Raw genomic sequence first — 26876 nt, forward strand, 5'->3', positions numbered from 1 at the left:
TTACCCAAAAAGCAGTGAAAGTATTAATTATGTTACTTGAAGAAAAGCAAAACAGGCTGTGATCACTGCTAAATTAGTATCACAGAATTCTGGCAGAGCTTCTCTGCTGAAGCCCTGACAACAGCTTTTAACCCAGTAGCAGGTCTCCTCTGATGCAGAGATTGCTGTTACCAGTTACCAGACAGACTTGGAGACAACCGTTATCATCATTTTACTACTTCCTAATCTGACACCGAGCGTATTTTTCCATGCACAAAAATGTACTTCATCTCTTTGCTGCATATATAATTCTCAAGTCTTAGATTCTCACAGACTTCCTAAGTTCAGGAGATACTTCCCTTTTTACAGAGAATTTATAGATATTACATAGATCTTGTGTGTATACCTGGAAGAAATACACAAAAATTCTGTTCCAAATGGAATTTTCCAAAGCTGATATTAAATTGCAGTAAATATGTAGAGCAGCTTGAACTGAACAGCTGGTTTGGTTCTTTCTTTGACCCTGTTTTGGAATATTTGCAACAGCTTTAGTGCTGTTTCATCAGCTCTCTCTTCTTCTCATGGTTACTTTCTTCTTATCATCAGTAGTTGATTACAGTACTTTCTCTAGCCATAAACTTGTTTCTTAAGAGCTGGTCAACAGTCTTCTAAAGAAAGTGGAAGCCCCATCCCTGGAGGTGTGTAAGGCCAGGTTGGATATGGCTTTGGGCAAACTGGTCTAGTGAGGGTGAGGTCTTTGAGGTCCCTTCCAACCCAGACCAGTTTGTGATTCTATGATTCTGTGAAACTTCTGCATGGTTCTGGACCAGGCCTTATGTGCCCTTAATTTAGTCTTTCCAGCTGAAAGCATTGACTTGGTTTAGTCAAGATTGAAAGGCTGTTACAGGTCCATTGCTTTGGCCCTTAAAAAAGCTAAATACTATTTATTTTAAATTAACATAATGATGACACCCTGTCTCTGACATTGTGGAAAACAACCTGTTAAGGAGATGTGAAACAGTTAACTGGGAGTCTTACCTCCCTCTTATCCTGGGAAATTTGGTTCCAGGCTTAGATGCAGAATTGGTGTTAGTTGGAGAAGTCACTGATGTTGTGTAACAGTGGGTGAAAAAAAATAGATGTCAAGGGTGTGGTTTTTTGGCACTTTGTCTTGAAACTTACCAGAAGAAAGCTGCTTCTCATCTGAGACTTCTTGATCTGTGGTGTGCTGACACTGGCACTGAGCCGTACAGGGGTAGGAGGACTGGGTTCTGGGTGGCTTATCTCTCTTCTCTTAGGAGGAAAAAAACACATGAAATGACACACACTGATGATGTTGTGTACCAGTGGGAGGAACTGAATCAAGATTGAGGACAAGGTGTGACTCCACAGACACTTTAAACCTGTAACTTGGGGAAGTAGTTTTGGAGCTATTTCCAAATTTATCTTACTCATCAGCTTCATCTCTTTATCTTTTTTTTTTTTTTTGGTAAGCTTTCCTGTTCTATTGCTAGTTCAAGTAACTTAATACAGTGGAAACATTTATATATTTAGAAATAAATTTAGGAGACATGGGAGAATGATGTGAGTGTATCATAGTAGACAGTGCAGAAATTGCCTAGAATATGGAAAAGAACCAAAGCCTCCACCAAGTAGATGCAGGTGTAGGTGGAGCTACTTTTGCATCACTTTCGGTGTTAACTGTAAGAATTGTGGTTTTCTGTCTTCAGTAGTGAAGAAAGGAGACAGGGCATAAGATGAAATCTTGTACATGAAATAATGAAGTAATTGGCTACTGAAAAAGTGTGATTTTAACGTATTAGGGTATATCACTACTAAGATGGGGATTTCAGTAGCTGAGACATTAGCCAGAGCTTGACTTGGGGGGGTATTTTTCTCTGGATCCCCCTGAGACTGTGGCTAAATTATAAACATTCAAGAGAGGTGAGCGAGAAGATGGTCAATGTTGGAACCATTTTGAGGTGGGATATGGGAGTCCAAGAGTTAACTGCAGGTGGGGTTGGGGCGGTGGATGTAGGATTACTGCTCAGAAAGCAAAGTGCTAGGAAAGCATTAGAATCTATAGTATCTGAGCCATACTGGGGTGAGGAGGCCGAAAGGGGTGAGGCGTGTGTGTGTGCTCAGAAGGAAGAAGTGAATTATTGACCACATGTGGGGAGGGGCAGTAACGTCAAGCAAAGATAAACTGTCAAGCCTGGCAGTGGTAACACTAACGCTGCCAGCTCTTATATATCATGGGCGTCACGGGTTTTAGAGCCTTTTCCTTCGGTTGTTCCCTTTTTTTTCTTTTTATAAGCCTTGTGAGAAGCTTCTGTCAAGCCCAGGACTTATGGCTGAGTGGAATCCAGCTTCTCCAAACAGAGTCTGCTCCCTGGGTTTGTGCTGCCTGCAGAGCGCAGGGGAAGTGCAGCCCGTGAGGCAGGCACGCAGCCAGCAACCGGCAGCGACTTGCAGCACAGCCCACTTCTACCTTCCTCCTCTGTTTCCCACATTGTCAACACCAGGCATTAAAAGCTAACGGGAATGGCCTAGAAACACAATTTCATAGAAGAACAAAACACCTTCTGATTGGTTTTACTTTCTGTCTGCTTTCGGAGACTGCAAATGGCAATAATTGTACACTTTCAGTCCTTTTGTCATCACTGTGAAAACGATGCTCTTAAAATAAGTAGAAGCTGAGAGTTTCACATGGCTTTTTTGGTTTTGGTACTTTGGTCTGCTGAATATCTGCTCTTGTGAGACTGTCACTAAAACTTACAAAAAAATCCCTGGCAACACACCTTCCTGCTTTCCTGCTTCACTTGTAATTGCACAAAGCACATGATTTTCATTCCAGACCCATTGCACTACTCCCCCTTGTTCTCTTGCTGCTGTGGCTACCAAGATCAAATTTGGAGTCTGGAGATGAAGGGCTGGGGTGCTTTATTCCATCGAAAAGAAGTGGTTGATGAATATCTGTTGATTGAGTTGAACAAAGAAAATGGTGAAAAAGTACCAGGGAACTTCTTTATCTTCGTTCCTTATTTTTGTCTTTCTTTTATTTTTTTATCGTCAAAGAATGTCTTAGGAAACTTGCAACACCCAGAGCAGCATTCAGTGGAAAAAAAATTGTGAAGTGGCAGAGAGATTAAATAATCTGGACAGAATAATGCTGCAGTGATGGAGGGAGAAGCTAGATCTCTAGACAGGGAAGGAGTTAGACAAAATATTTAATATAAAAAAATGTTTACAAATTGTTAAAGTTACAAAGTCAAGAACCTGTTTTAGGCGAGAGAAGTTTTAGGATTCATTTTGAAACTGATTATTTCTCACGCACAGGCGTTACAAAGCTGTTGTAGTTTTAGGTGAATGCTTTTTATAGAAGAATTCTTTCTGCAGAGAACAGACCTTATGCACCAAACAGGGCACTTGAAGTCAGTGCAGAGTTTTGCCTTTACACATTCAGAACTAGATCCAGCATCTTCCTCTCAAGTCACTGATTGACTACCTCTGTCTGCAAAGTGGAGACAGCATTCCTTCATGTTAGAGAAATAAATTAATAATAATGAAGTAATATTTCGTCCATATATCGATAACCAGTCTATTCCATGGTGTAATTACTGATTTGGCTTATGGGGCACAATTTGAATATTGTCAGTAGGTGCAGTCTCAGACCACACACTGAAAAAAGGGGAGAAAAAAACAGTCCAATATTTCCTGGTTGTCCTTCCTGTCTGTTCATGCATTGGCTAGGGAAATGGTCTCAAGAAGAATTTTATGACAGATTGTTGTTGAAGGAGTTTGGCCTTGGATTCATAGGGCAGGAGGGGACCTTTGGAAGTCATCTAGGTCACCTCCTTTTCCAAGGCAGGTATGTACAGCTGTCATTCCTGACAGAAGTTTACATAAACTGCTCTTCAGTCTTACAATAATAAAAGCTTCAGATCTTCCCTAAAGATTCTGTTCCCATATCTTCTTTGTTTTAACTGATGAAACACTTTCCTCATATCTAACTCACACTCTCCTCATTCTGGGTTTATCCCATTACTACTTGTACCATCTGCCAAGGATAGCAAAGGATAGATTTCTGCTAAAAGCATGCTTTACTTCATAACAAAAGTCCCAAATTTGTTCATTCTTCCTTTGTAGATGATGTTTTCTTGAGCTCTGATTCTTCTTGCTGTTTTGTGCTCTCTCCAGATGGTCCACATCTTTCTTGAAGCACTTAAGGCGTATTGCACAAACAGGGCCAAAGAAAGGTTTCACAGGCAGCCTTAATCCTGCCTTTTTCTTAGGCTGAGCAGTTGATGTTGTGCCCATAATGTGTTTAAAGCTTTCATGTAGAATTTGCATGTTGTAGGACTGGACACTGTGATCAACACCTTTCAGTTGCATGGCCCGCTGCTCCTTGAATTAATCTGTTACATCAGAAGGTCCAGCCACAGAAACCGTACTTAGAAATGTCTCCTGCCCTGTGTGAGCAGCTGCACCTGGTTTCTGGAGTCCCCCTCTCAGCTTCTCAGGGATGTTTTTAGGCAGTTTTTCTGTCTCTGTCCCATCCTAGTAAGGCTGCTGATGTCCACCTGAACCTGTTTCTTCTTTTTTGGCTCTTCACCTGATGTGCATTTTCCTTCTTTGCCAGAGGTTGTTGTGGATTGCTGAATATATGAGTGCAAGAGCAGGCTGGGCATGTTCATGAAAGAGAAACTGAGAATTAGAGAATATGTAGGAATCCCAGGTGATTTGGGGAAGCCTGAACTGAAAGTACTGGGAGGGATGGGTAGTATTGCATCAGTACACTCTCTGCATCTGCTTATCTTGTTTCTAGCGGTGGCTGCATGGGCTGGAGGAACCTTCAATTTGGCCCCACACAGTTTTGACTGAAGAGCCCCACTCTCTTGTATTTCATCTCTTCTGTGAATGTATTTCCAGAGAAAAGACACCAAGTCTGAATTACGCAGAACAGCATGTTTTTCCATTCCCTGATGTGACTAAACAAGAAAGTTTCATCTAAATGGAAAAACTGCTACTTAAAGCCAACTTGATATGTTAAATTCCAGTAATTTTCAGGTAGTAAAACCCTACTTAAGTGTTCACATGACATTGCCTCCTTAGAGGTACTGCCACCCCTGTGAGGTTTATGTGATTTTGATGTGATATACCTTGATTTGCCAAGAGAGGGAATTTGGCTTGAACAGACTCTGCACACAAAGGCATACCAAAGTACAGGTCTGCCATATCTTCAGTTGGGTTTTATCACTCGCAGGTTATATGACCTCTCAAAATTGTGTGAAGTATCAGAACTGCTCACAGTTGCATTACATATGGAGGGTTTTTTTTTTGAGGGTACAAGTCAGTTCATGATTTCTAGGAGGACTTGGAACAGATCTTTGATTTCACTTTATTCAGCACTGGCCTTCTGGTAACTCCTCCTGCATTTAGGTTCTGTTCCGTCCTAATTGAACTTTTAGCATTTGTTTAGGTTAAAGCTGATGCATAGGGAATGAAAAGAGCATATTTTCATATGTTTCAAAGTTCACAATGTCAGTAGGATGTGTTGCTTTGATGATGGGGTTTAGAATGTACCGTTTTGTTTCTTTCTAATGAGAGAAGTATCTTTCAGTTGATTTTATGGTGTAGAACTCCAGCTGTGCTAGTTTACAAATAATTGGAAAGTGATGATTGTCTAATACAGTTTAATTGCTTTGTGCAAATGCAAAGTTTTAAAATTCTTCACCTGAAGTCCATATGAACTGAAGTTCTGTCCTCATTTGGGATTTTTTTTAAAGGAATTCTGCTGCACAAGTTAAATACTCACTTCAACACCAGCTCTGTGTAATAGTGTCAAGCCACTTCAACATTTTGACTTGCTAGCTGATTCTGTTGCCTGTTGGAAGGAGAAGATGTTGCATGTCAAGCACTTAAATATAGCTTGCAGCTGAGAAGCTCTGCATCTTTCTCCTTGTGATATCTCTGTTCTGCACGTTTCATCCTTCTCTGTCCTTAGCATCGTTCTTGTAGAAGGGTGGTTTATTGGGACACTAACCTTGTATCCGTGTGAAGTTGTTATGCATCACCTAATGCGTTTTCTTCCATTGTTTCCTTTAAATACTCTTCACTATTGAGGTCCAGATATTTACAGGATATTTACAGGATATTTAGTTGAGGCTGAAAATCTTTATCTAAACCCCTGAGTTTTAGAATAACTTCACTGCTGTGAATCTCTCACATGTGTTAGAACTCACAGCTGATGCAGCCTCCTGCTGTTCTTAAGGCCAGAAATCTTTTTTTATCACTTAAAATGCAGCTTGCAGGTCTTGATTTGAATTTACATGAATGATACAATGGTGCATCCTCACTAAGGAGAAAATCAATTTACTCTTTAAATAACAACATAAAATGAGAGTGAAGGCAAAGTAGTTTGTGCATTAGCCACAACTTGGCACAGCTAAATAAATAGTAGCTCCCCTGTAGCGTTTAATTTAGCCTTTTAACATATGTTAAAACTGCTAACAGGGTTAGGTGGGAGAAGAATTCTCAAGGCCAATTCTCATCAGTCTGCTTCAGTAATCACTACAAACGATGCTCTGAAGTTCTGTTTTGCTCCCAAATATTCCATTTCATTGTGCTGAGTTTAATTTTAATTTTGAAAAATAGATGTTGAAGCCATTTCACATTTCTGTAACAACTTTGCTGCTGCTATCCAAGGTTTCATGCTTCTCAGTTTCACCTTTCAGAAATGCTGGAGTGTGTGTGAAAAAGACATCCTGAAGGCATTCCCAGACACCAAGGAGAATTACCACATAATTCCTGTAAAAACAAACTCAGAGCAAAAATCAGATTATACCCCCTTCACCTGCTCTTTCAACCCAAAGCATGAATGAAATGGAAAGTGTACAAAACAAAGATGTAATTATTTTCTTAGACTTTCTGAAGTCGTTATCATGGCACGTGGCAGCAGTGATCAGCTGTAATTTAGTGTTTAATGTTAAGGCAGTGGTTATAGTGAGCGGATCTTGCTGCACTTGCCATGCCTTGGGCTTTCTCAGACAGAAGCCGTTGCCTTTTCCTGTTTAAACAGCAGCAGCGACCTCTGCTTTTAATGCAGTTGATGGAAAAGGTGAATGCACAGTAAAACTTCTTTGATAATTCGTGTCCCACAGTAGGCTGTGAGGGATTTGATGTAAGAGGAGAGCATCTCTTGAGCTGAATCCATGAGTTTTTATTTCTCCTGCTGTTGTCAGCTTCCATTCATCTCTGTAGGATGCTTGGATCCCCCTGTTCACATTCCCCTGAAAGAAGGGGACCTTAAACACCTCTCTGCAGAAGAGGAGGCTGCAGATTTTCTTTAGTCTGCCTCCTTTACCATTTAGTACTAGAAGGGTTGTATATAACTTCAAACATCTTAGTGACAGAAATTCTCAACATAGGCCACTTGATGTCTTCCTCGGCATTTAGCTGCACAGAGATCCTGGAGACATGGAAGGAAGTTGTTCCTGTGAAAATGAGTGAGGGACGTTTATTCCCCCTGCTGCCTACACAGTTGGGGGTGGATGGGGGAGTGCCCCATATCACTGCAGGCTGTCGTGCCTTCTATCCAGGTATGAAAAATAGGAGAGTGAGAGGTCATGTAGAGTAACAGATCGGTTTGGGTTGGAAGGGACCTCAAAGCCCATCTAGTTCCGCCCCTGCCATGGGTGGGGACACCCTCCATTAGCCCAGGGTGCCTAAAGCTCCATCCAACCTGGCCTTGAACCCTTCCAGGGATCCAGGGGCAGCCACAGCTTCTCTGGCAAACCTGTGCCAGGGCCTCACTACCCTCACAGTAAATAATTCCTTCCTGATAACTAAATGTCCCCTCCTTCAGCTTAAAGCCATTGCCCCTTGTCCTGTCACTCCCTGCCCCTGTAACCAGTCCCTCCCCAGCTTTCCTGGAGCCCCTTCAGGTACTAGAAGTTGCTATAAGGTCTCCCTGGAGTCTTCTCCAGGCTGAACAAGTTCAACTCTCTCAGTCTGCCTTCATAGGAGAGATGCTCCAGCTCTCTAATCATCTTTGTGGCCTTGTCTGGACTCACTCCAACAGGTCCATGTCCTTGTAGTGGGGACCCCAGAGCTGGATCCTGTACTGCAGGTGGGGTCTCACCAGAGCAGAGCAGAGGGGCAGAATCACCTCCTCTGATAATGTTGAGGGTACTCATGCAGAGAGAAGCGTAGGTCTGTGAGTTATGGGACACCACATAAACAAAACATGTTTACATAAGTCTGCTTGCACATCTGCTTATTCTCAAGGAGCCTTGGCTGACACAGGATACCCCAGTGCCATTTCCCAACTCAGAAGCATCTAGGGGGGTGCTTCTGCTTACTTGTGGGAGTGTAACTACAGTGGCACTTGGTGTGCTTGAACTGGTGGCATTCCTGGTTGTCAGCCTTAATTCTGCACTTAAAAAAAAATGTTTTGGGGAGCATCAATTGTACCTTAGTTCTTTGATGGAATATTTGCAAGCAAACCAGATGATGTTTCTCCTCTGGTTGTAATTTAATATTGTGCAACTAGTTGCCCAATACCCCATGTGTTGAAATGAACTCCTTTCAATTGGAAAGTCTGTGTTTTAGGATGAGTCCTAATGACTTCATGTCATCGGTCAAGTAGAGGAAATACTGACTGTTCTCCCTTCTTCCAGGATGAAAGGGCTGGAGGGCATTTTGTTTTCCTTTGTTGGGATGTGGGTTGTGGAGGATGGTACCATCTTAGATTCTTGTCAGGAGGTTGAGTAAATTCTGTGTGCAGATGAAGCACTGATCGGATAACTCGATGAAATAAGAATTTGTAGAAGAAAATGGCTGTGGCAAAGTGCTGAGTGACACGTTTCTTGTTAGAAAATAGATCTTTCTAGCAAGTTCCAAGTCTGGATCTTGTCTCATGGCTTGGTAGGAACATATCTCAGCTTTAGACATTAGCTTTACTGCCTCTTACTGCATTCCCTTAAACCCAGTTGTACGTCTGGTTTGTCCTGAACTTTTCTATTCTGCGTTGTGTATTAAAATCTGTGTGCACACAGACATATGGAATCCTTTGGAATCAGGTGACTTATAGAAGCACCTGCTGGTAATAAACCACCTGTGGAATTTTAAACTTGTGTAAAAAGGTGGCATTTGTTTTGGGAAAATTTAGGAATTAAGTCAAAGTTACAAATTACGATGAATTTGTATTTTGGTTTGGTTAGATCTATCTTAAATAGAGTATTGGTGAGCTTTCTCTTCTTTTTTTTTTCCTTAGCAGGTTATAAAGAGATACATGACACATTGTCTCTTTCTTGTTACCCATTCTGAATTAGCCTGTTCTGAAAATATGCTAATTATGATAACGGATCTAGGGTTTGATCTTAAGAGTTGCCAGTATCTCAATTCCGTTATCTTCAATATGAGAGCTCTCCTTGCATCACAGATTTAGATCCTCTAATTGCATATTGACATATGGAAAGTAGATTTGTAAGTACTTTGTGCAATCCTCAGATGATAGGAATAAAAACCCTCTACCTTCTGCCCATGCAGACATAACTTAAAATATTTACTGAGCACTTAAACCTAAAAGGCTAACGTGATGGAACTGGCCACTTTGTACTGCATGACAAAGCAGCAGCCTGACATGTTGGAAGCAGAGGACCATGGCTTTCCTGTGGTGGGTCTCTCCAGCATCTCTATGCTGGACAGGAGTATGCTGCCACTGGGTGTTTCTAGGTATTTAGGTGCCCTGATACATTTGAAGCCCCCATGCTTACTCTCCCTGGAAAGTGTGAAACTTTTTTTGTTTGTTTTAATTCCCCACCTCCTACTAATCCCTCTCCTGTCTCAGCCCCACCATCCCTTTAGGCAGTGGTCTGGGAACCTGCTGCTACTCCTGGCTCTTACTTCTGTATCTGTGTGTTCTGAACCCTCACCGAAGAGTTCCCTGGCCCCCTCCCTGCAGTGAGTGCTCCAGCGCTCGCTTCAGCTGCACTCCCCAGCTTTGCTGGAGCAGGAGCACAAACCATATGATTCTTGACAGCTTCACAGCTGTCCGCACCGCGCTGCAGAGTAGCTGTGAAACTCGCGGCTCCTGTTGTTTCACTTCACTCTGCCTGCCGAAAGCTACTGCTGGAAGTTGTGATACAGGACCTGCCATCGTCTGCTTTAGCCTGTATTCCTTCTTCAAATAATACTGCTTTAAAAATGACTTTGTTTTCTTTAATTACTGTTTCACATTTCTCTCTCATAAACCTTCACATTATTGCATATTTGCTATGACTTCACTTTAAGGAGCTTTGTTTATTTAGTTCCAATTATCTTAAAGTCTTTTAATGAGCAGTGATAGTCTGTCCTAACAGGATGTATGAATAATTACTTATTCCACTGTGGATAATCTTGTGTTTGTAACTGCTGCCATTTATATACCATGGTGCTGCCTGTTTAAATCTCTTGAGTCTCCCCACAAGTCTCTCCAGTCTTGGCAGAAATAGTTTTGCTTTCCCTTCTTACCATCCCTGGCTGCGAGGCCAGATCAGGTTTCACTGGTGGGCCAGTGCTTATAATCACTGACATTCAAACAATAATTCCTTTGTTGCTCAATCACATTGAAAATTTGCTTTAAAATAGACATATGTACTCTTCAGCTGTAATGATTAATTTTCCCCCATTCTTGCTCTGCATTTACCCATATTTTCTTCGCATCTTTTTATCTTGGGGTACCTTTTTCTGAAGACTTCTGGGGTGTCAGACATTTACAATCACCTCCAGGGGTTGTGCTGGCTCATGCTGGTCCTTTGCTCAGGCAGGATATGTGAGGAATGTGCAACCAAGGCCAGGAGCGTGAAGGTGAATGTTTCCTAACAGTGCTGTGGCAGGGTCTTCATTCGAGTACCATGGATGGGATCTGTTAGCTGCCCACCCACCTGCATGTCCCCAGAGATCTGTCTGCCTCAGTCAAAGTGCAGTCCTACCTACAGAGCATTAGTAAAAGTATTTGGCTTCATTGAGGGCTTCACTTTGGTCTCGAGACATGCTGCTCCCTTCCTTAGCATCTGGCTGCCTGGCATTACCAGTACTGTAACAGGAGAGTAGTTCAAAAGCTTTTTACATTTCCACTTGTGTTTTCTTTCTTCATTTTATTTCCCCCTACTAGGTTGCTTGGTGGTGAGGGCAAAAAGACCTGTTCCAGAGTATGCTCAACCAAATCTGAGAACCTTTGTTAGATTCCTAGGGTCTTCTGTTCAGATCTGGAACTTTCCTTTTCTACTTTAACCTTTTTCTGTTGCTGCTCTGGCCTCACCTGGGTGAAGAACCCAGGTGCTCTGTATTTCCCACCTCCTAGGATTTAGAGAATATTATACAGGAGTAAGGCATTTTGCTTCCTTCCACCCACTGACCCAACACAACATGCCCCAAACCCAAACGTACCACCTTGCAGATGCAATGAAATCTATTTAAGAGGGATCCGGGTAAACTACGCCTCTATCCAAGTGCCTGATTCCCTGAGGCATCTTTTGGGGGTCTTAAGGGCATAACTATGAAGAAAACAAAAAACTGCTCATTTAAGCATAAAAAATGTGTTAAATGGCCTTCCTTTAATGCAAACTGCATTAGTTGCAGAAGTTCACATTTTAAGTTTGTGAATATGTTTATTATAGAAATATTTTTCAGTAGCTTCCATATGATGTGACACAAGGAGCGCTGTCAGAGCTGTCATTTCAGTGCTGTTGCTATGTTATGCATGTTAAAACATAGTCACAAATGGCACAGGGATATTGTAGCGGTCACAGTTCTGGAAACACACATTTCCTCTAGTGAAACTTGTAGGTATTGTTTTGTTTTGAGATATTAAAGTAAACGAGGGTATTTAGGCTTGTGTATGCCATATGCCCTGGTGCGAGCAACTGTAGCTGTTGCTGTGAGTTTCTTCCTATTACATTTTTTCCCTCATGTTTCATGAAACCTTTTGGTGTTTAGTATTTGCACATGGTGTTACACAGGTGTGTGCCTACAGAAAGGTAACTGTGTAGTAATGTTTTGTGCTCAAAAAGGCAGGGCTTTGCCTTTTCTGTGATGGCAACCCTGAGTTCTCATAATGGGGGTGAGGTGTTAATTCAGTTCTTCCCATTCTTCACCCTGCCATCCCCCCTGCCCATTTTCCAACACCTCTTTGCAAGCCTGTGTGGAGATCCAGAACAGGAAATAGTGTTCCTGAATGCTGAGCTCTGGTACCTGAGAACACTGGGGAGCTTTTATTGGTTTTTTACAAAGGGTTAAATTGGCATAGAAGTTTCTCTTTGGTGGGGGATCATCTGCTGTTTGCTCCCCCCCAAAAGAAGTAATGATCTTCCCTTTCACAGCGAACAACTCTGCGCCTTTTGTTACTGTGGAGAACGGAGCTCATTAGGACAAGGAGACTTAAAACAATTCAGTCCAACTCCTGGGTATGTTATCCCATGGAAAAACCAGCCTTTAAATAAGAGCGAAGCCAGCGACAGCACCGATGGAGCTTGTGAGAGAACTCCAAGGCAAAACTCAGTGCCGCGCAAACAGAGAGGACAGAAGAAGTAAGTCTGTTCTACAATAAATATGGGGTGTTTTGTTTGTTTTGCATGAAGTTCAGGAAGCATCTTTACAGATGCTCTACTGCAGTAGGCAAATAACCTGTATTTGTGGAAATGTAGTTCGTTACTATTAGTCTTGCGGGGAGGGAGAGGGAGTTGCACACAAAACAAGACTAGCAGTATAGGAATAGCTGTCTCTTCTGCTTTTTAAGCATTAGTTGGTGTCTCCCCTCCAGTGAGAATCCTGACCACGGGACACAGGAAAGGAACATAGTTTTTGTAAAGCACAGATCTGCGTGCGAGGTGGGAGTGAGTTCAGAGTAGACTGAGAGCTGAAGGTGAGGGACTCTGACGCTTGGCGTTTTGTGCGCTGGGAGTGACTAGAAGCCCATCTTGCCCCCCCACAATTGGCTCTTGAGAGGGCACAGTATTGCTGCAGGCAGTGAGCGCAGGCCCTCCCTGCCCTTTAGAAGCCGGGCTGTCGCCAGATTTCTTCACAGGGTGGGTTTAGTATCGAAGGGTTCTGTCACCCTGGGCCTGGGCTGTCCCCGCGCTTAAATTGCCAGTGAACATGGGTGGCCCGGCGCCGGCCTCGGGACGAGGGTGGCAGCGAGCCCCGGGGCGGAGGGCCGCAGGCTGGGCGGAGGGCAGCGGCCAGCTCTGGGGGTGGCCGCGCCGCGCTGTAGGCCTGGGATTGGCTGGGGGTGCGGGGCCGCCGCCCGCCCGCGGGGCCCGGCCGAGGAAGCGGAACAATAACTGAGGCGGAGCCGCCTCAGGGTCTGAGGCGCTGGGGGACGGGCCGCTGGTCCTCAAGTCTGACTGACCAAAGTACACACAGAAATTCAGGGGTTTTCCCATGTATTTCTGAATGTGGTTGCTGGAGTGAAGCATGCCTGGTTAAAATTCCAGTTCTTGCCGTGTCTCTTGGAAAAGAGAGGTGGTTTTGTGCCACCTTGACTCCAGAAGCTCAGAAGGAACAGCAAATGGCACACACTTGAGTTAAGTAGGAAAATAGTGAAGTTCAAAGAACCTTAATAGAAAAGCGAGCATGGCTTTTCCTGCAACCACTGCAGCAGCAGAGATCGGGGCTCCCTTGTCAGTAAGCCTAATGCACATCCCTAGGTGTAGCAAGACACTTCATACTGCAGAAAACTAAAGGAGGAGGAATCACCACTTTTGTTTTAATGAAGTAAAGGTTAGAAGATTAGATTCTGGGAACAAATTAATAATGTTATAATCTAGATCCTGCCCTGTCAGCCCAAAATAGTCATCTTGACATCACTGCATTTTTTGATTTCTCCACACGCCTTTTCTCTTCCCCCCCTTTTCTTTTTTTTTAATTTAAATATCTTGATAGCACTGGATAAAAATATTTATTTCCAAGCAGCTTTTCCACTCCTGGTCTTTCTTCTACCTTGTCCCCATAGCTGCTGTCTTTCATCTAGGCACCCTACCTCTTGACCTCTGGCAGTCTCCTTTGAGGAGACTGTCAGTGCTGTACCTGGCCCAGCTGTTAAGACTGCAGGGAGAGTGCCACATGAAAGCTGCAGCAGGTGCTCACCACTTAAACCGCTCTCTCTCCTTCCTTCTACATCTCTGCTTCCCCAGGGTAACATAGTCTGCTTGCTCTTCCCTAATTCTCCATTCCTAGGGTTGGGCAAGTTTTAATATCAAATAGAAGTGGGCTTTAAAAAAGGAATCATGTGTGTCGTGAAGAATTGGAAGAGAGCAGGCTGTGGAAAGGGACATTTTACTAAGTGCTGCTTTTTTTGGTCTGTTGAATAGCAGCTTTAACTGAAAACTCTGTTACTGGGAGAAATGTTGGGCTGAAGTAGGAGGAAGAAATGGTTTTGTACATGTTGATTCATATTTTTATATTGTTTGGAAAAAAATATATTTGCTTTCCCAGAGTTTTGGATCATTTAGAGGTATCTAGCTAGTTGAACAAAGATTGTGGTCACTTCTGAGTTTGTTTTTCTGCTCCTCAATACAGATCTCGATCGAGTATAGCATCATACACAAGTGTAAGCACCCAAACTGCTTCTGACGATCAGGTTGTCAAATTCTGGGATGAACTCAGTTTAGTTGGCTTACCAGATGACATTGATGTTCAAGCCTTATTTGAGCCAACAGGTAAGATATGTTACTATCCTCCTTTTTTTCCTGTCCAGTAATAGTACAGTAGCTACACTAACACTGTGTGAAGGCTTTCAGCTGTTGGCTTTCTGTGCTTTGGTGTTAGTCAAGTCTTTGATGATGCTTTTGTAGCTTTTCCCGATGTTAGGTGCTAGTTTTGTGTAGTCTCTTCCTCAAGTGCTGGATAGAGTGGTTGTCAGTTTTGTATGGGGTATATTTGTAATCTGCTGAACAGGCGTTCAGGTAGTAGTACCCTCAGTAGGATGATTCTGTTTTGGGGAGAAAAAGAAAAAGAAATGAGAAACAGTTTAAGATGATTCTTGAAGTCCTAATCCATAGCCTTACCTACTGTGCTGCTAGTGGGGTTATGAGAAGTAATTCAAAGGAAGATATAAAAGAGCAGTATTGATAGAACAATAGAGACATAACACAATTGCATGTTTCCAGTATCTGCAGGTTTTCTGTCAGAATACCATCTGGTTTGTCATCTACTCTTTCATTTTAATGGAACTTTATATTTTTTTTTTATTCAGTTACGAATTTCTTTTTCAGAAAGCATCTGTGTTCAAATGCCTTGATGCCAGTAGTGTATTTTGCCTCAAAAATGGAAATGTATTTGTGCAATAATGTAAATGTCATTCCTTCATGAGTGTGGAAACTCACTTCAAAGTCTAAAGAAAAACAAGAAGAACTAATTATTTCTTTTAAATAATTACACTCTAGTGTGTGTGTATGGGGGGGCTCTGTCAATCTGATTTTTTTCAGTTGTTATTTGTAGATGACTCTTCCTAGCTCCTTTCAGAGATTTTTTGGGGGAGTCATGGTTAAGTTGACTGATTTCAACAGCTAACATAAAGCATCATTTTGAATCTAGTGTAAAGCTGTTGCAGAATTTATTTGAAAGTCTGCATCATTTACTTTGGTTCTGTGAGAATTAAGTTAGAAACTTTTTTAAGTGATGCCTGCTGAATTGTGCAAATTCTGAATTGTTTGGTTATGTAGGTAAACCTTTCTAATTGTATTTCTATAATGTGTTTTTTGTATTGACATAGACTCTCAGTGCAGTGTTTCTGTTCATGCTGTGTTTGCAGCTTTTATAAGTTTTCTGTAGAACTCTAAAGTAGCATGTGAGCATGTGCTGCATTAGTGTACAGATCTGTATATGGTCTTGGGGAATCATAAGTCAGGTGTATTTAGTGTCTGATAGTAACTGTAGTGTATTTAGTGTATGATAAGGGCATTAAATGTTGCAGCAAGAAAAACAGGAGGGAGAGAGACTGTTCATTTTGTCTAGCAACTAGTTACTGCTGGAGCTGAGTTCCCTGCTTACAGGAGTGCTTGGCAGAGTTGTACAACCAAAGCTCTTTTTTCTTCCATAATGCATTAGGTCATTGCTGGGCTCATCACCGCTGTGCGGAGTGGTCATTGGGAGTCTGCCAGACTGAAGAGCAGCTATCAGTGAACGTGGACAAAGCTGTTGTCTCAGGGAGCACAGAAGTGAGTAAAAAGACTTTGAGTGCTTAATCCAGCAAGCAAATAGCAGTTGGGGGTTGGGGGGGGGGGGGGGGAAGTTAAACTAATGCGATACAAGGTATGATCAAAATTATCCCCATTATGGATCTTTGAGCTCACCTTTATTACAAGGTTTCTTTGGACAGGTCTTCAGGATAAATTCTACCCTTGAGGTTTATGAAAAGGACTTAGGGAGTTGCATGGAATTTAGGTTTGGGGTAACTGAAACGTAATAAGTACTTGGTTAATAAAAAAACACAGACAAAAGAAGTGTTCAAAGCAGCACATGTCCTGCAAGGTGGAGGAAATGCTTATCCTGCCAGTTTATATTCTGAAGTGCTGTGACTCAAATATAGTAAAAAAAATTCTCATTTTCATACCAGCTACTGTTTACCTCAAAGCCTATGTTTGTTTTGTAAATGTTGATGGAAATACGTAGATAAATATTTAGTCTTTTACTTTGAAATGGGAATGTCTTTGGAAAAGTGGGTATCTCTGAAAAGGACGGGCTCCTTCTGGTATCATCTCCTGATAATATTTAGAAATGATGACAAGATCTTTTTCACATTGTTTCTACCACCTGTGGCTATTTCTTTTTTTGCTGTATTTAATAACTGGTAGATTATTTTAATAATTTCAGTTTTTCCTAAATTAATCAGCCATACTGTCAACAAATCTGTGTAATTTTTGATGGTTTTCCCATGATCGTGCTTAGGCTTATTTTATGCATTATAGTAAAAAAATGATGCAGAAGATAGATGGAAATACTTTGTTGTGTGGACTAAAATGCTGCTTCAAACCAGTCTTTCAGTGCAGGCCATATAATACAGCTTTCCTGGTGCCTTCTACTTTTACATATACTCATATTAAATAAACGCTTTCAAAATGAAAGACTATTCAGAACAAATGAACCTGACAGTCAGTATTAAGTTCTAAACGAGCTTGAAGATGTTAAAGAACTTGCATGTGGGTGTGTGCATGTATTTAAAAAAAATCGTGAAAAGAATTGAAGGAACATTAAATTAATGACTTTTCTGAGGTGTGTTTTGGGGTTTTGTTTTTATGGTTTGGATTTTTGGTGTTTTTTGGTGGAGTTTTATGTTGTGGGGTTGGTTTTTGTTATTTGTCTTTTTTCTTTTTCTTTCCTTTTTTTTTTTTTTTAATCTCCCTGCTGTAAAGTTTTAGTCTTCCTGTTTTTGGCTGATGATGGTGGCTTGTAGTCACTTTGTGATCAGCTCATTCCCATCTGCAGCCAATTTCATCCCCATGCTTTGGTTTCTAATAGAAACCCTTGCTGCAGTGTTCAAGCTTGTATTTTGCTCTATTGGATTTCACCCTGTTTCCATTATTTCAGTTGTGTTTCTTTCGGTATGGTACCCTGCTCCTCTGTGCCTCAGGGTGATGGTGTCTCATGTCATTAGTACATTCTAAGTTTTGTGTAGATGTTTATAATGTAAATATTTAAGACTTCTTGAAGAATCCTACATCCCTCTGGTGTGATAATTTCCATTTCAGCCCTGTCTTTTGTGTGCTGTTCTGTAGCTTCTCTACTGATCTTTTAAAATTCTGCAGATAATTTCTCAGTACCCCTGTTGCACACGTTCCAGTGTGATGCAGAGAAAGGAGAGAAATTTGAATTGTCATTCTTTGTATTTTCTGTTCTGTCTTTGCTGAAACCTCCTTGTGACATCCCCAGGGAGGGCAGAGTAAAGGAGCAACTGGGATTGATTCTAGAGGAATAGCTAGGCAAAGCGGGACATCTTTATTCCATGATCACACCAGGGAATTTTTTACCTCCTCCTTGCTGTTTGATTTTTTTAAAATACAGAGCAAACTGTTCTGTAGTTTTCTGTTCCTGACCATGGAGCAGCAATGTGTAGGGGTTGCTGAAAGAGTTAATGTGTGCTGGTTGGGAGCCCCAGTAATCCTGTGTTTGCTTGTGTCCAGGCTGTGGTGCTTGGTAAGAATTTTTCCACTTCCATTTAACTGGTCACCAGGCTAAGGAAAGCACAAAGTTGTGTAAGGTGCTGGTTGGTTATCCTGTATGATAGTGGAAAATCTTAAGGGAATATGCTTTGTTTGCAAGAGGTGTATTAAGATGTTTTGAATGAAAGGCATAGCAGTTCATGTCTGGTTCTGCATTTACAGCTGCTTGTGCTTTGCTTTTGCTAAAATGTTGAGCTGCTTTCTAGTGTGATGCTGCTGCATTTTAAAAGTAAAGTTTCTGTTAAAATGTTCTGAACGCTGTTGGCAATGTAGATGCAAGTGTGTGCTCAGGGCATACAGAGAAACAGTTTAAATAAAAACATGTTGTATGTTATTTCCTCTATTGGCCACCAAATTTGCTTTGGGTTTTTTTGTTGTTGTTTGCTTGGTTGGGCATTTCCGTCTTCTTGGAAGTCCCTCTGGCATGGCCTGGTTTTATGATGTGGTCTGCAGTAATCACATCTTTTTTTAGCTGGGAAAATGTGGGGGTTTTTTCCTTACCTTCATGTACACATTAATTTTTGACAGGTAAAAAAGCTTTTTCTTGGTAGTGTAGTCAATGGATTTAGGTCTTTCAATTTGTGGAGGGTTTTGTGGGGCTGCTCTTACCTTGAGGGTCTCTAACTTCTAAATTACATTATGTTTCCCATTAGTTAGGCAGGCTATTGTTTGCAAATCTGTTTTAACTGGATATGACAGTGTTTCTTATTACTCTGTTTACTGCTTGAAGTGTCCATTTAGCTTCACTGAACTTGTGATTGCATTAATAAAGCTTGTGTGGGTTTACTTCATTGACCTATTCTAAAGTGTGGATGTTAATTCATTTTGGTTTTCTTCTTGGCCTCTGCCTGCTGAAGGTTTAAAATGCAATACCACAGAGATCTCTGTACCACTGTGTCTCACAGAATACCCTGCTTGGCGTGTCAGTCTTCTTTGGTTCTTTCTTTGGATTCACTCATTTTGAAGGCCTGCAATTTATTTAGTGAGACATCCAACCAATTTGTTACACGTTGGTGTCTAGACATAATGAGACATAGTGGGGTTCTTTGGCTTTCTGCCATGGGTTTGCCTCTTGCTAAGTGTTACTGACCACTCATACATACACCTGCATGTGAGGTGTTTGAAATCTTGTGCATTGCTTTATAACATCTGACAAATAAATACAAGTTGGAACATACAGTGAGGTTTATGGTAGTTGATGCACTTCAGCTGTTATGGGTGGTATAGGTGACAAGTCCTCTTATAGCTCATCTTGCATCAGCAAGTCAGAGTCACCTCCTTGTCCCTGGAGGTGTTCAAGGCCAGGTTGGATGGGGCCCTGGGCAACCTTGTGTAGATCCAGGCCTTGGAGGTTGGTGGCCCTGCCTGTGGCAGGGGGGTTGGAACTCTGTGATCCTTGGGGTCCCTTCCAACCCTGCCCATTCTATGGATTTTCTCGACCACTTTCTACGTGTAAGAAGTCTTAAGGAAGAGCTGGTGATCTGAGTGACACATTTGATGCCAGAGCTTTTCTGAAGGCGACTCGTAAGAATTCACATACTTCTGTCTGGAGCTCGTGCAGTCTGTAAGTTAAACAGCCGGAATGCCCAGACCTGTCAGTTCCTTCCCCTGCTGCTTCAATAGGTTTTCATGGGATTTTGGAGTAATTTTGTTTCCAGCTTTGAAAGAACAGAACTCAGAATTTACAGGGGGGAGGAGGGGGAGGGAAAACTGCCAGTGATTGGAACCTGCTTTGGCATGGGGGTTGGACACAGTGATCTCTTGAGGTCCCTTCTAACCCCTACGATTCTGTGATTTGCTTCATCCAAAACTTAACGAATTTACTTAAAATTTGTAAATGCTCCGCTCAGTACATAACGATTACCATAGGAGAGCAGCTGTCGTACTGTCAGCTTTATGAAGATAGGCTTCCATCAGTAAGGTGTTTCTACAGATACTGGTGGTGAGATGCAGAGACAGTGGGAAAGGGAGACAGTAAAAGAAACTAAGCAAAGGAAAATGCTGAACAGAATCACAGGTTTTGCCGAAAAAATTAGACATGGACAAGCAGAGTTTTCTGCTTTTTCCTCTATTTCTGGCTTCAGTCTTCTGTGCTTTATTAACTATGCTGCTTTTTGATACTTAGAAGGGTGAACTTACTGGCATTGCCATGTAAAATGAGGGCCTTCAGGGCTTGCATCTGCTCAGCTTTTAACGTGAGTGGCTTCTGAAATATTGTCAGGTATTTTTAAGTACTGCTTTATAATTCCCGTGTTTATTTTCCATATACTGAGTAGGTGGCTGTTTCTTTACAGTCAGCTGAGGAAAGTAAATAAAGTTTCCTATTTGTCTGCCTTTTGTTGCTCACCCATAGCCCTTCTGTAGGGTACAAAGTCCCAAATAAGGTGGGCTGCTTTTTCTCCCCAAGATGTAACTATCTCAATTCAGGAAGTGAATTTAAGGCAGACTTGGTAGGTAATGTGTTTGAACTACGCTCACGAAAGGAATGAATGGTAACTTTCCCAGCCTGTTTTTTTTTCTTCTGATAAGATGTAAAAAGCAGTTTACAAGTCTGGGAGAATTTGTCAAGCACACAGAAGTCAAACTATTGATGGAAAACAAGAAGGAGGTTCCTATCTGCTTGGAGACCGAGTAGGGAAACATGACAGCAATGAAGTGTCTGATGCAGTCGTTCCCAAACACTCTTTTGCTTGGTTTCTATTTTATAAAATGTGGATTTCTGTTTGTTTTGAAATTTTCTATAGCTCTCTGCATGTTTATTTGCTTCAGAGTTTTCATTTTTCCAGTGATAGTCCAGGACCAAGGCTCATGCAGCCAGACAGCTGAAAAATTGCTGTCTTCCACCCATCTATTTTTCTATTTCTTTTTTTTTCCCTTTTTTTTTTTGCTTTTTTAGTTAATGGGGGTAGTATCTTCTCTCTGTACAAGGCAGCTGTTTTCAGCTCCTGCTGAGTTTCTGCAGGCTGTGTTTGGCATGTTATTATTGCTGAGAACTGTAGGAGTTGTTGCTTTCCATGGAGGCAAGCTAATCAATAGTATCTTGCCTTGTTCCAGACTCAGAACGATCTGCTGTTGTGACACTCCTCTCTCCTGTAAGCCTTTTTAGCCCTTTTCACATGGTAACACAAGTCTTGAAAAGTGTTTTTTTTTAAGGCAGCTTCCCTTGAATTCTGTCACCAGAGGCAGGAGATGGTGCTGTTTGTAGATGGTTCCAAGTTGGGGCAATGTTATAATGCATGCATATTAAATCTCTCACTCCAGTTGTTTCTTAAAGCCCTTCTACTGCTTCTAGCTCTTTGCTTAAAACTGGATTTTAGCATGGTGCTTATCAAGCTGAGCTATAAAGAAATTCAGGAGAATGTTGAGAACCATTGAAAACGTTTATACTTTTTAAAAAAAGTTTATATATTCACCCCTTAGCCATAGTACACCCCTCATTTTGTTGGCCTTACCCATGTTTTTAGTGGTATTTGTCTATGTTTCCTTGTGCTGCTTTCATTTGAAAACCAATCTGGCTAAATGGAGACTTCCTTTTGTTTTTCCTCATACATAGTCATCAAAATCTCTATGAACTATCAACTTCACACACTGGGGAGGGAGGATTGTTTTAGCCATAGCAAATATTCAGCTAGTTTTATTTTTTATTGACATAAAAACTGTGTGAAAAATGGTTTAGATGACAGAATCCTTGAGATAAGGCTTCGTATATGTGTCAACCTTGCTAAAGAGAGTGTATAGCCATGTCTGGGGTTTTTTTGGGGTACAGTGGGGGATTGACAGTTTCTTGGTGTTCTAAAAGCTGCCGCCTTTGTTTTTCAGTATTGGAAGAACTAGTAATTCTTAAAGCCAGGGGAAAATGCAATAAAGACCATAATTGTTTATACCAGTTGTGGGCAGAGTCCTCTGTATTTGCCAATTTCTCAAGAAGCAGCTTTGTAACATGATACTGAATGAGCAGCCATGGTATTCAGAAGTTCCTCCCCAAACTCTTGAGTGTTTTACAGTACTCTTACATACACAAGACACTTGGCTTCTCTTCATCTTCTTTCACTGCAGCTTGGGACTAACTACCTGGCTGTCCTGTCAGAGTGGGTTCTGATTTTAACTTTTGGAAGATTTCCCCCCTGTAGTTCCTTTTGTCTTGGAACGGAGAGAGAAAGTACTGCAGGAAATGCTCTTCCAAAATAACATTTGACTTTTTTTATGGGTAGCTGTCTCTTGGAGAACTCCAGCACAGCACAGAAAGTGCTGGAGCAAGCCTAGAGGAACAGTGACATATGTCTCATCAAGAAGACACTTCCATATGCTGCTGGTCAATTTAGTACTTTCATTCAGTTCTAGCAAGTTCTAGAAAAGCTGTAACAGTTCAGCAGTGGGGACATGAGGTATTTGGTTTTCCATTAATGTCCTTATTATTATTTTGTAATTCCTCTGGAGATTTGTCGCCATTTCCCTGCCAGTGATGATTGATAAGGTCTGTACTTAAAGGAAAGACATAATGGCTACTAGTACAGCTTTGGTGATATTTTAACACTGTAAATTATCTTCCATGAATTACTCTGTTCCAGAAGGGTTTGGGTTTTGATCACCTAAAACCGTAGACACTTTTGTGTCTTGGAGAATGTGAATCAAGCTGTTCTTACTGGTTGTTAATGACATCGGAAATGCTGTGTCAATTATTTTATAATTGTATTTTCCAAGTTTTACAAAGCAGCCACAATATCTTTACATTATCATAGTGGGGTTTGATTTACTGCATGTAACTCTTCTGGAACCCCTTTGTACACCATAAATAATGTCAGTACAGCTTTGGTGAATCTGCCCAGGTTCAAGAGCTGCATTGGGACCCCTATCAGTTGTTTGCAGTTCCAGCAATTTGAGAACAGATACCTGCCTACCTAATAATATTTATGACTTAATTCTCATTAATTTTGTCACATAAACAACGATTAGAGTATCCTTTTGTTTGAACCAAAATATGGTTTATCATGATGTTGTGTTGTTCATTTGAAGTCATCGTGCTGTAGCAGCTGCTTTGGCAAATGTAGAATATAGAAATAGAAGAACCAGGCATAGGGAAGAAGTGAGAAATATCAGATGAGAAGGTCAACATTTTAAATTACTAGGATTATTGAAGAATTCACCCTTTCCTTGTTCTCACCTATAATCTGACTCAAGGAGCCAAAGCAAATAAGGCTCAATGTAATAAACTTTATGCAGAAAAGAACTTTAACTCTAAAGTTGCTTTTGCCAATTTTTATGAATTTTTTTCCCAAAAAAATTATCCAGTGGGAGTTTGTGCATTCTAATTTTTTCCTTCTGTAGTAAAACACAGAACAGAAAAAACGTAAATTACAGTTCTTACAGATAAATAATTTGTTCCCTATCAAAACACAACACCCTCAAAACGACTAAATTTAGGACTCCGCTTTCAAAAGACAGTTTTTGGTTTCCCCAGTTGTCTCATAGACCACATTTCCTTGGTACAAAATAAAATACATTTTCCTATATCCCTGCTGGTATTTAAGAAAATGAAGTTAAATGTGAATCAAAAATTTTACACTTCTCTGCTTCTAATACGTTTTTGTAATTATTTTGGCACATAAAATATGGATACCTTGGGATCTAATTAGACTCCACACTTGGCTGTGGATCTTCAATGACGTATTTATAAGTTTGAAAGGACAGCTGTGAATTAGAGGGCTCTGAGTAGTATGATCATAAAGTGAGAGGCAATAGCATGTGGAAGAAATGTGGCCTAGGCAAAGTCTAAACACTTTTTATGAAAGAAGGGATCTGAGATAGATTTTAATTTTGAATTTTCCACTTATGAGAAAGAAAACTTCCTTTATTTTCCTGATTTAATTGCTGCTTGCTTGTGAATACGTTGATATTCGAGTGTCTGCGTCCATTACTGAAGGAGAGTTTCTAAGTGTTGATTGTGGTACTCTAATTGAGGTTTGTTGAATGAATAGCTGATCTGTTTTTACTTTCCCCACTAATCATCAGATGGATTCCTATTTCAGATTTGCATTCTCTGATGTGAGGTATAGTATCATCATTAAGTCACTTCACAGGTCACACAACCAGTGAAAAAGATACAGGGATACAAAGATACAGTATTAAACTAATACTATTTAATTAAAAACTTGTTTCTAGGGTAATCTGGTAGTTATCAGGCTGTCTGACTTTGTGCAAGTCCAAACCTTAATTTTAAAGAAACACATCATATTTCAATTATTTTCCCATTATTAAGCATATTTATTAATATTCCAGTAAAGCTCGTAATACGCCTTGGCGTGTTAAGGCCTTTGGAATTTTTATGAGTGGAAAAGTCTTATTATAAATGTGAAGAAATATTTATTTCAAGGCTGTATGACATATCCCCACTTTAGCACTTCTTATAATTAGCATCTCAAGAAACGGAAAATGTTCCTTTCTTTGCAGACGTAAAACACACTGTCCTCCCCATGGGCGGTGGAGAATTGCTGCACCAAATGTTGGCAAAGCATTTGATTTAGAGCATTTTCTGGGTACTTGTTTTGGGAGTTGGGCTCATAACAAGTGCAAATATATTAACGTGACTTTGCAGTCTTTATAGTAGCTCCTTGCTTCATAACCTATTATCAGCACGATTCCAACCAGTTGATAGAGCAATGTGAGACCAATTCAGCTGTAGTTAATTCTTATATTGTCTTCAACGTGATGATTCTATTTACAGGAGGAATCACAGTGATTGGGGAAGGCGAGCATTTGTTTATGAACCACGGTTTGGAGTGTGTTTCTTCTCCCATGAAACAAAAGAAAATATGTATATTTTAAATCTACTTTTAAATATTTTTTTTTTTAATACTTTTCCTTTGATTTGCTTTGTCTGCAGCTGTCTGTGCAGTAAGAGCTGTGTCCACATCCCTACCTTTCTTTTTCCAAGTATATGAATACAAACATTGTGAATTTGTCTACACAGCAAATAGTGTTGGTGCACATTAGAATCACAGAATCTTCTGAGTTGGGAGGGACCCATAAGGACCATAGAGTCCAAGTCCTGACTCCACACAGGGCCAGCCACATCAGAGCATGGCACTGAGGGCATTGTCCAGATGCTTCATGAACTCAGACCAGCTCAGTGCTGTGACCCCTTCCCTGGGGACCCTGTCCCACTGCCCGACCACCCTCTCAGTACAGAACCTCTTCCTAACATCCAGCATAAACCTCCCCTGTCTCAGCTTCATGTTGTTCCCTCCGGTTCTATCCCTGGTCACTAAAGAGAGGAGATCGGTGCCTGCCCCTTTGCTCCCCTTGGCCAGGAAGCCATAGACCATTATAACTCGCTTCTTAGGGTGGAATTGTGTCTTTTCCTTCTTTGGTCTGTAAGAAACAGTGGTAGAGCTTAGCCCCCTGTTCCAGCAAAGGGACAATGGCTAGTGTATTCCAATATAAACAGTTTAGGTTTAAGTAATAAACTTTATTCAGAGTAAGACAGGACTTCTCATAAAGCATCACTTTTTTCCAGTGCATGACTAGGATTTCTGTGACTTCCTTGTCACGTTCCCCCTGCGATTTCGCAGACCTGAGCAGAAGCACAATGTCACGTCTGGCAGGCGAATCTATATAAATGATCATTCCCATAACTGCATTTCTGGAGCACAGTAGCAAATGAGGAGAGAAGAGACTTGGGTTGCTTAGGCAGCACAAGACATCTTTCCTTGAGATGGTTCATAAGGCTTCATCTAAAGGAAAGAGCTTGATATTTTTCAGCCTCACCTTTCCCTTTTCCTCTCCCACCGCAGTGGTGCTGCTGGTTTCCTGCTGTGGTGCCAGGAGGCCGTTCTGTGGGAGCTTGCCCGGAGAGCACTCCCTTGGCACTCAAGTTGGAAACCAGAGTCAGCTGTAGAGTTTTCAGTCTGTGGGGTTTTTCCAGGATGAATCCTTTGAAAGATGCACCTTTCTTGAACTCTAGATGTCGAATATGTGGGTACTAGAACTTGTTGCTACAAAGGCGTTTCTGAGAGGGTTTTGATGCTGAATAGACGATAGGCACTGCAGATGCTAAGGGCAGCCTGTGAGGTGTAGGAAGCAGACAAAATGGACTAGGGGCACAAAGAGAGACTGAGAGAGAAGCAGCAATAGCCCAGAAATGAAAGCCGAAAAGCCTAGCTGAGAAACATGAAAGGGCTTATGTTCCTCAAGGAATTTCCAGTGCAGGTTTCCTTTATTCAGTAACATTCACTGAAATAATTTACTGAAAGCTCTGAAGTGAAATTGTTTAGTGTGTGTCCAAACTGGTGAAGTGTGTTTCACAAAGACCTTTTCTTCCCTTTTGCATGACTTGAGTAGAAAACACTTTTCATTGTACACCCAAAGAAATTCCCTATATTCTTCCCCCTGGCATCTTTCTTAAATGTTACCCTAAGGATTAAGGCAGTGACATACTCGTTCCTGTTGAGGCAGCACTCTTGCTGGGCATTTGATTTCAAGAGGGCATATGATTTCAGGGGTTTATAACTTGCATATACCAAGCTATTTTTGGGGGGCTTATGTGTTAAAAAAACCCAGGGACAACCTGGTCTCTGAAAAGTGACAATGTAATGGCCCCAAATCTGAAATGTGGAACAAGGAAATAACAAAATGTTCCTCTAAGAATTAATGAAAAAAATTATGAGTTTATTTAAATGACTATGCCATGAACATTTT

The 26876-nt window shown here is 41.2% G+C and overlaps 1 protein-coding gene across 1 annotated transcript in view; it reads left to right on the forward strand.

Moving 5' to 3' along the window:
* Positions 1 to 26876, forward strand: part of KMT2C (lysine methyltransferase 2C) — a 195976-nt gene that overhangs the window by 64174 nt on the left and 104926 nt on the right. The window contains exons 4-6 of the mRNA XM_084279900.1: positions 12345 to 12551; positions 14542 to 14681; positions 16072 to 16181. Of these exons, the coding sequence (XP_084136026.1) occupies positions 12345 to 12551; positions 14542 to 14681; positions 16072 to 16181 (457 nt within the window). The remainder of the gene's footprint in view (positions 1 to 12344; positions 12552 to 14541; positions 14682 to 16071; positions 16182 to 26876) is intronic.

Source organism: Gallinula chloropus (assembly GCF_964237585.1).
Source record: "Gallinula chloropus genome assembly, chromosome: 2".
In the NCBI taxonomy this organism is placed as follows: domain Eukaryota; kingdom Metazoa; phylum Chordata; class Aves; order Gruiformes; family Rallidae; genus Gallinula; species Gallinula chloropus.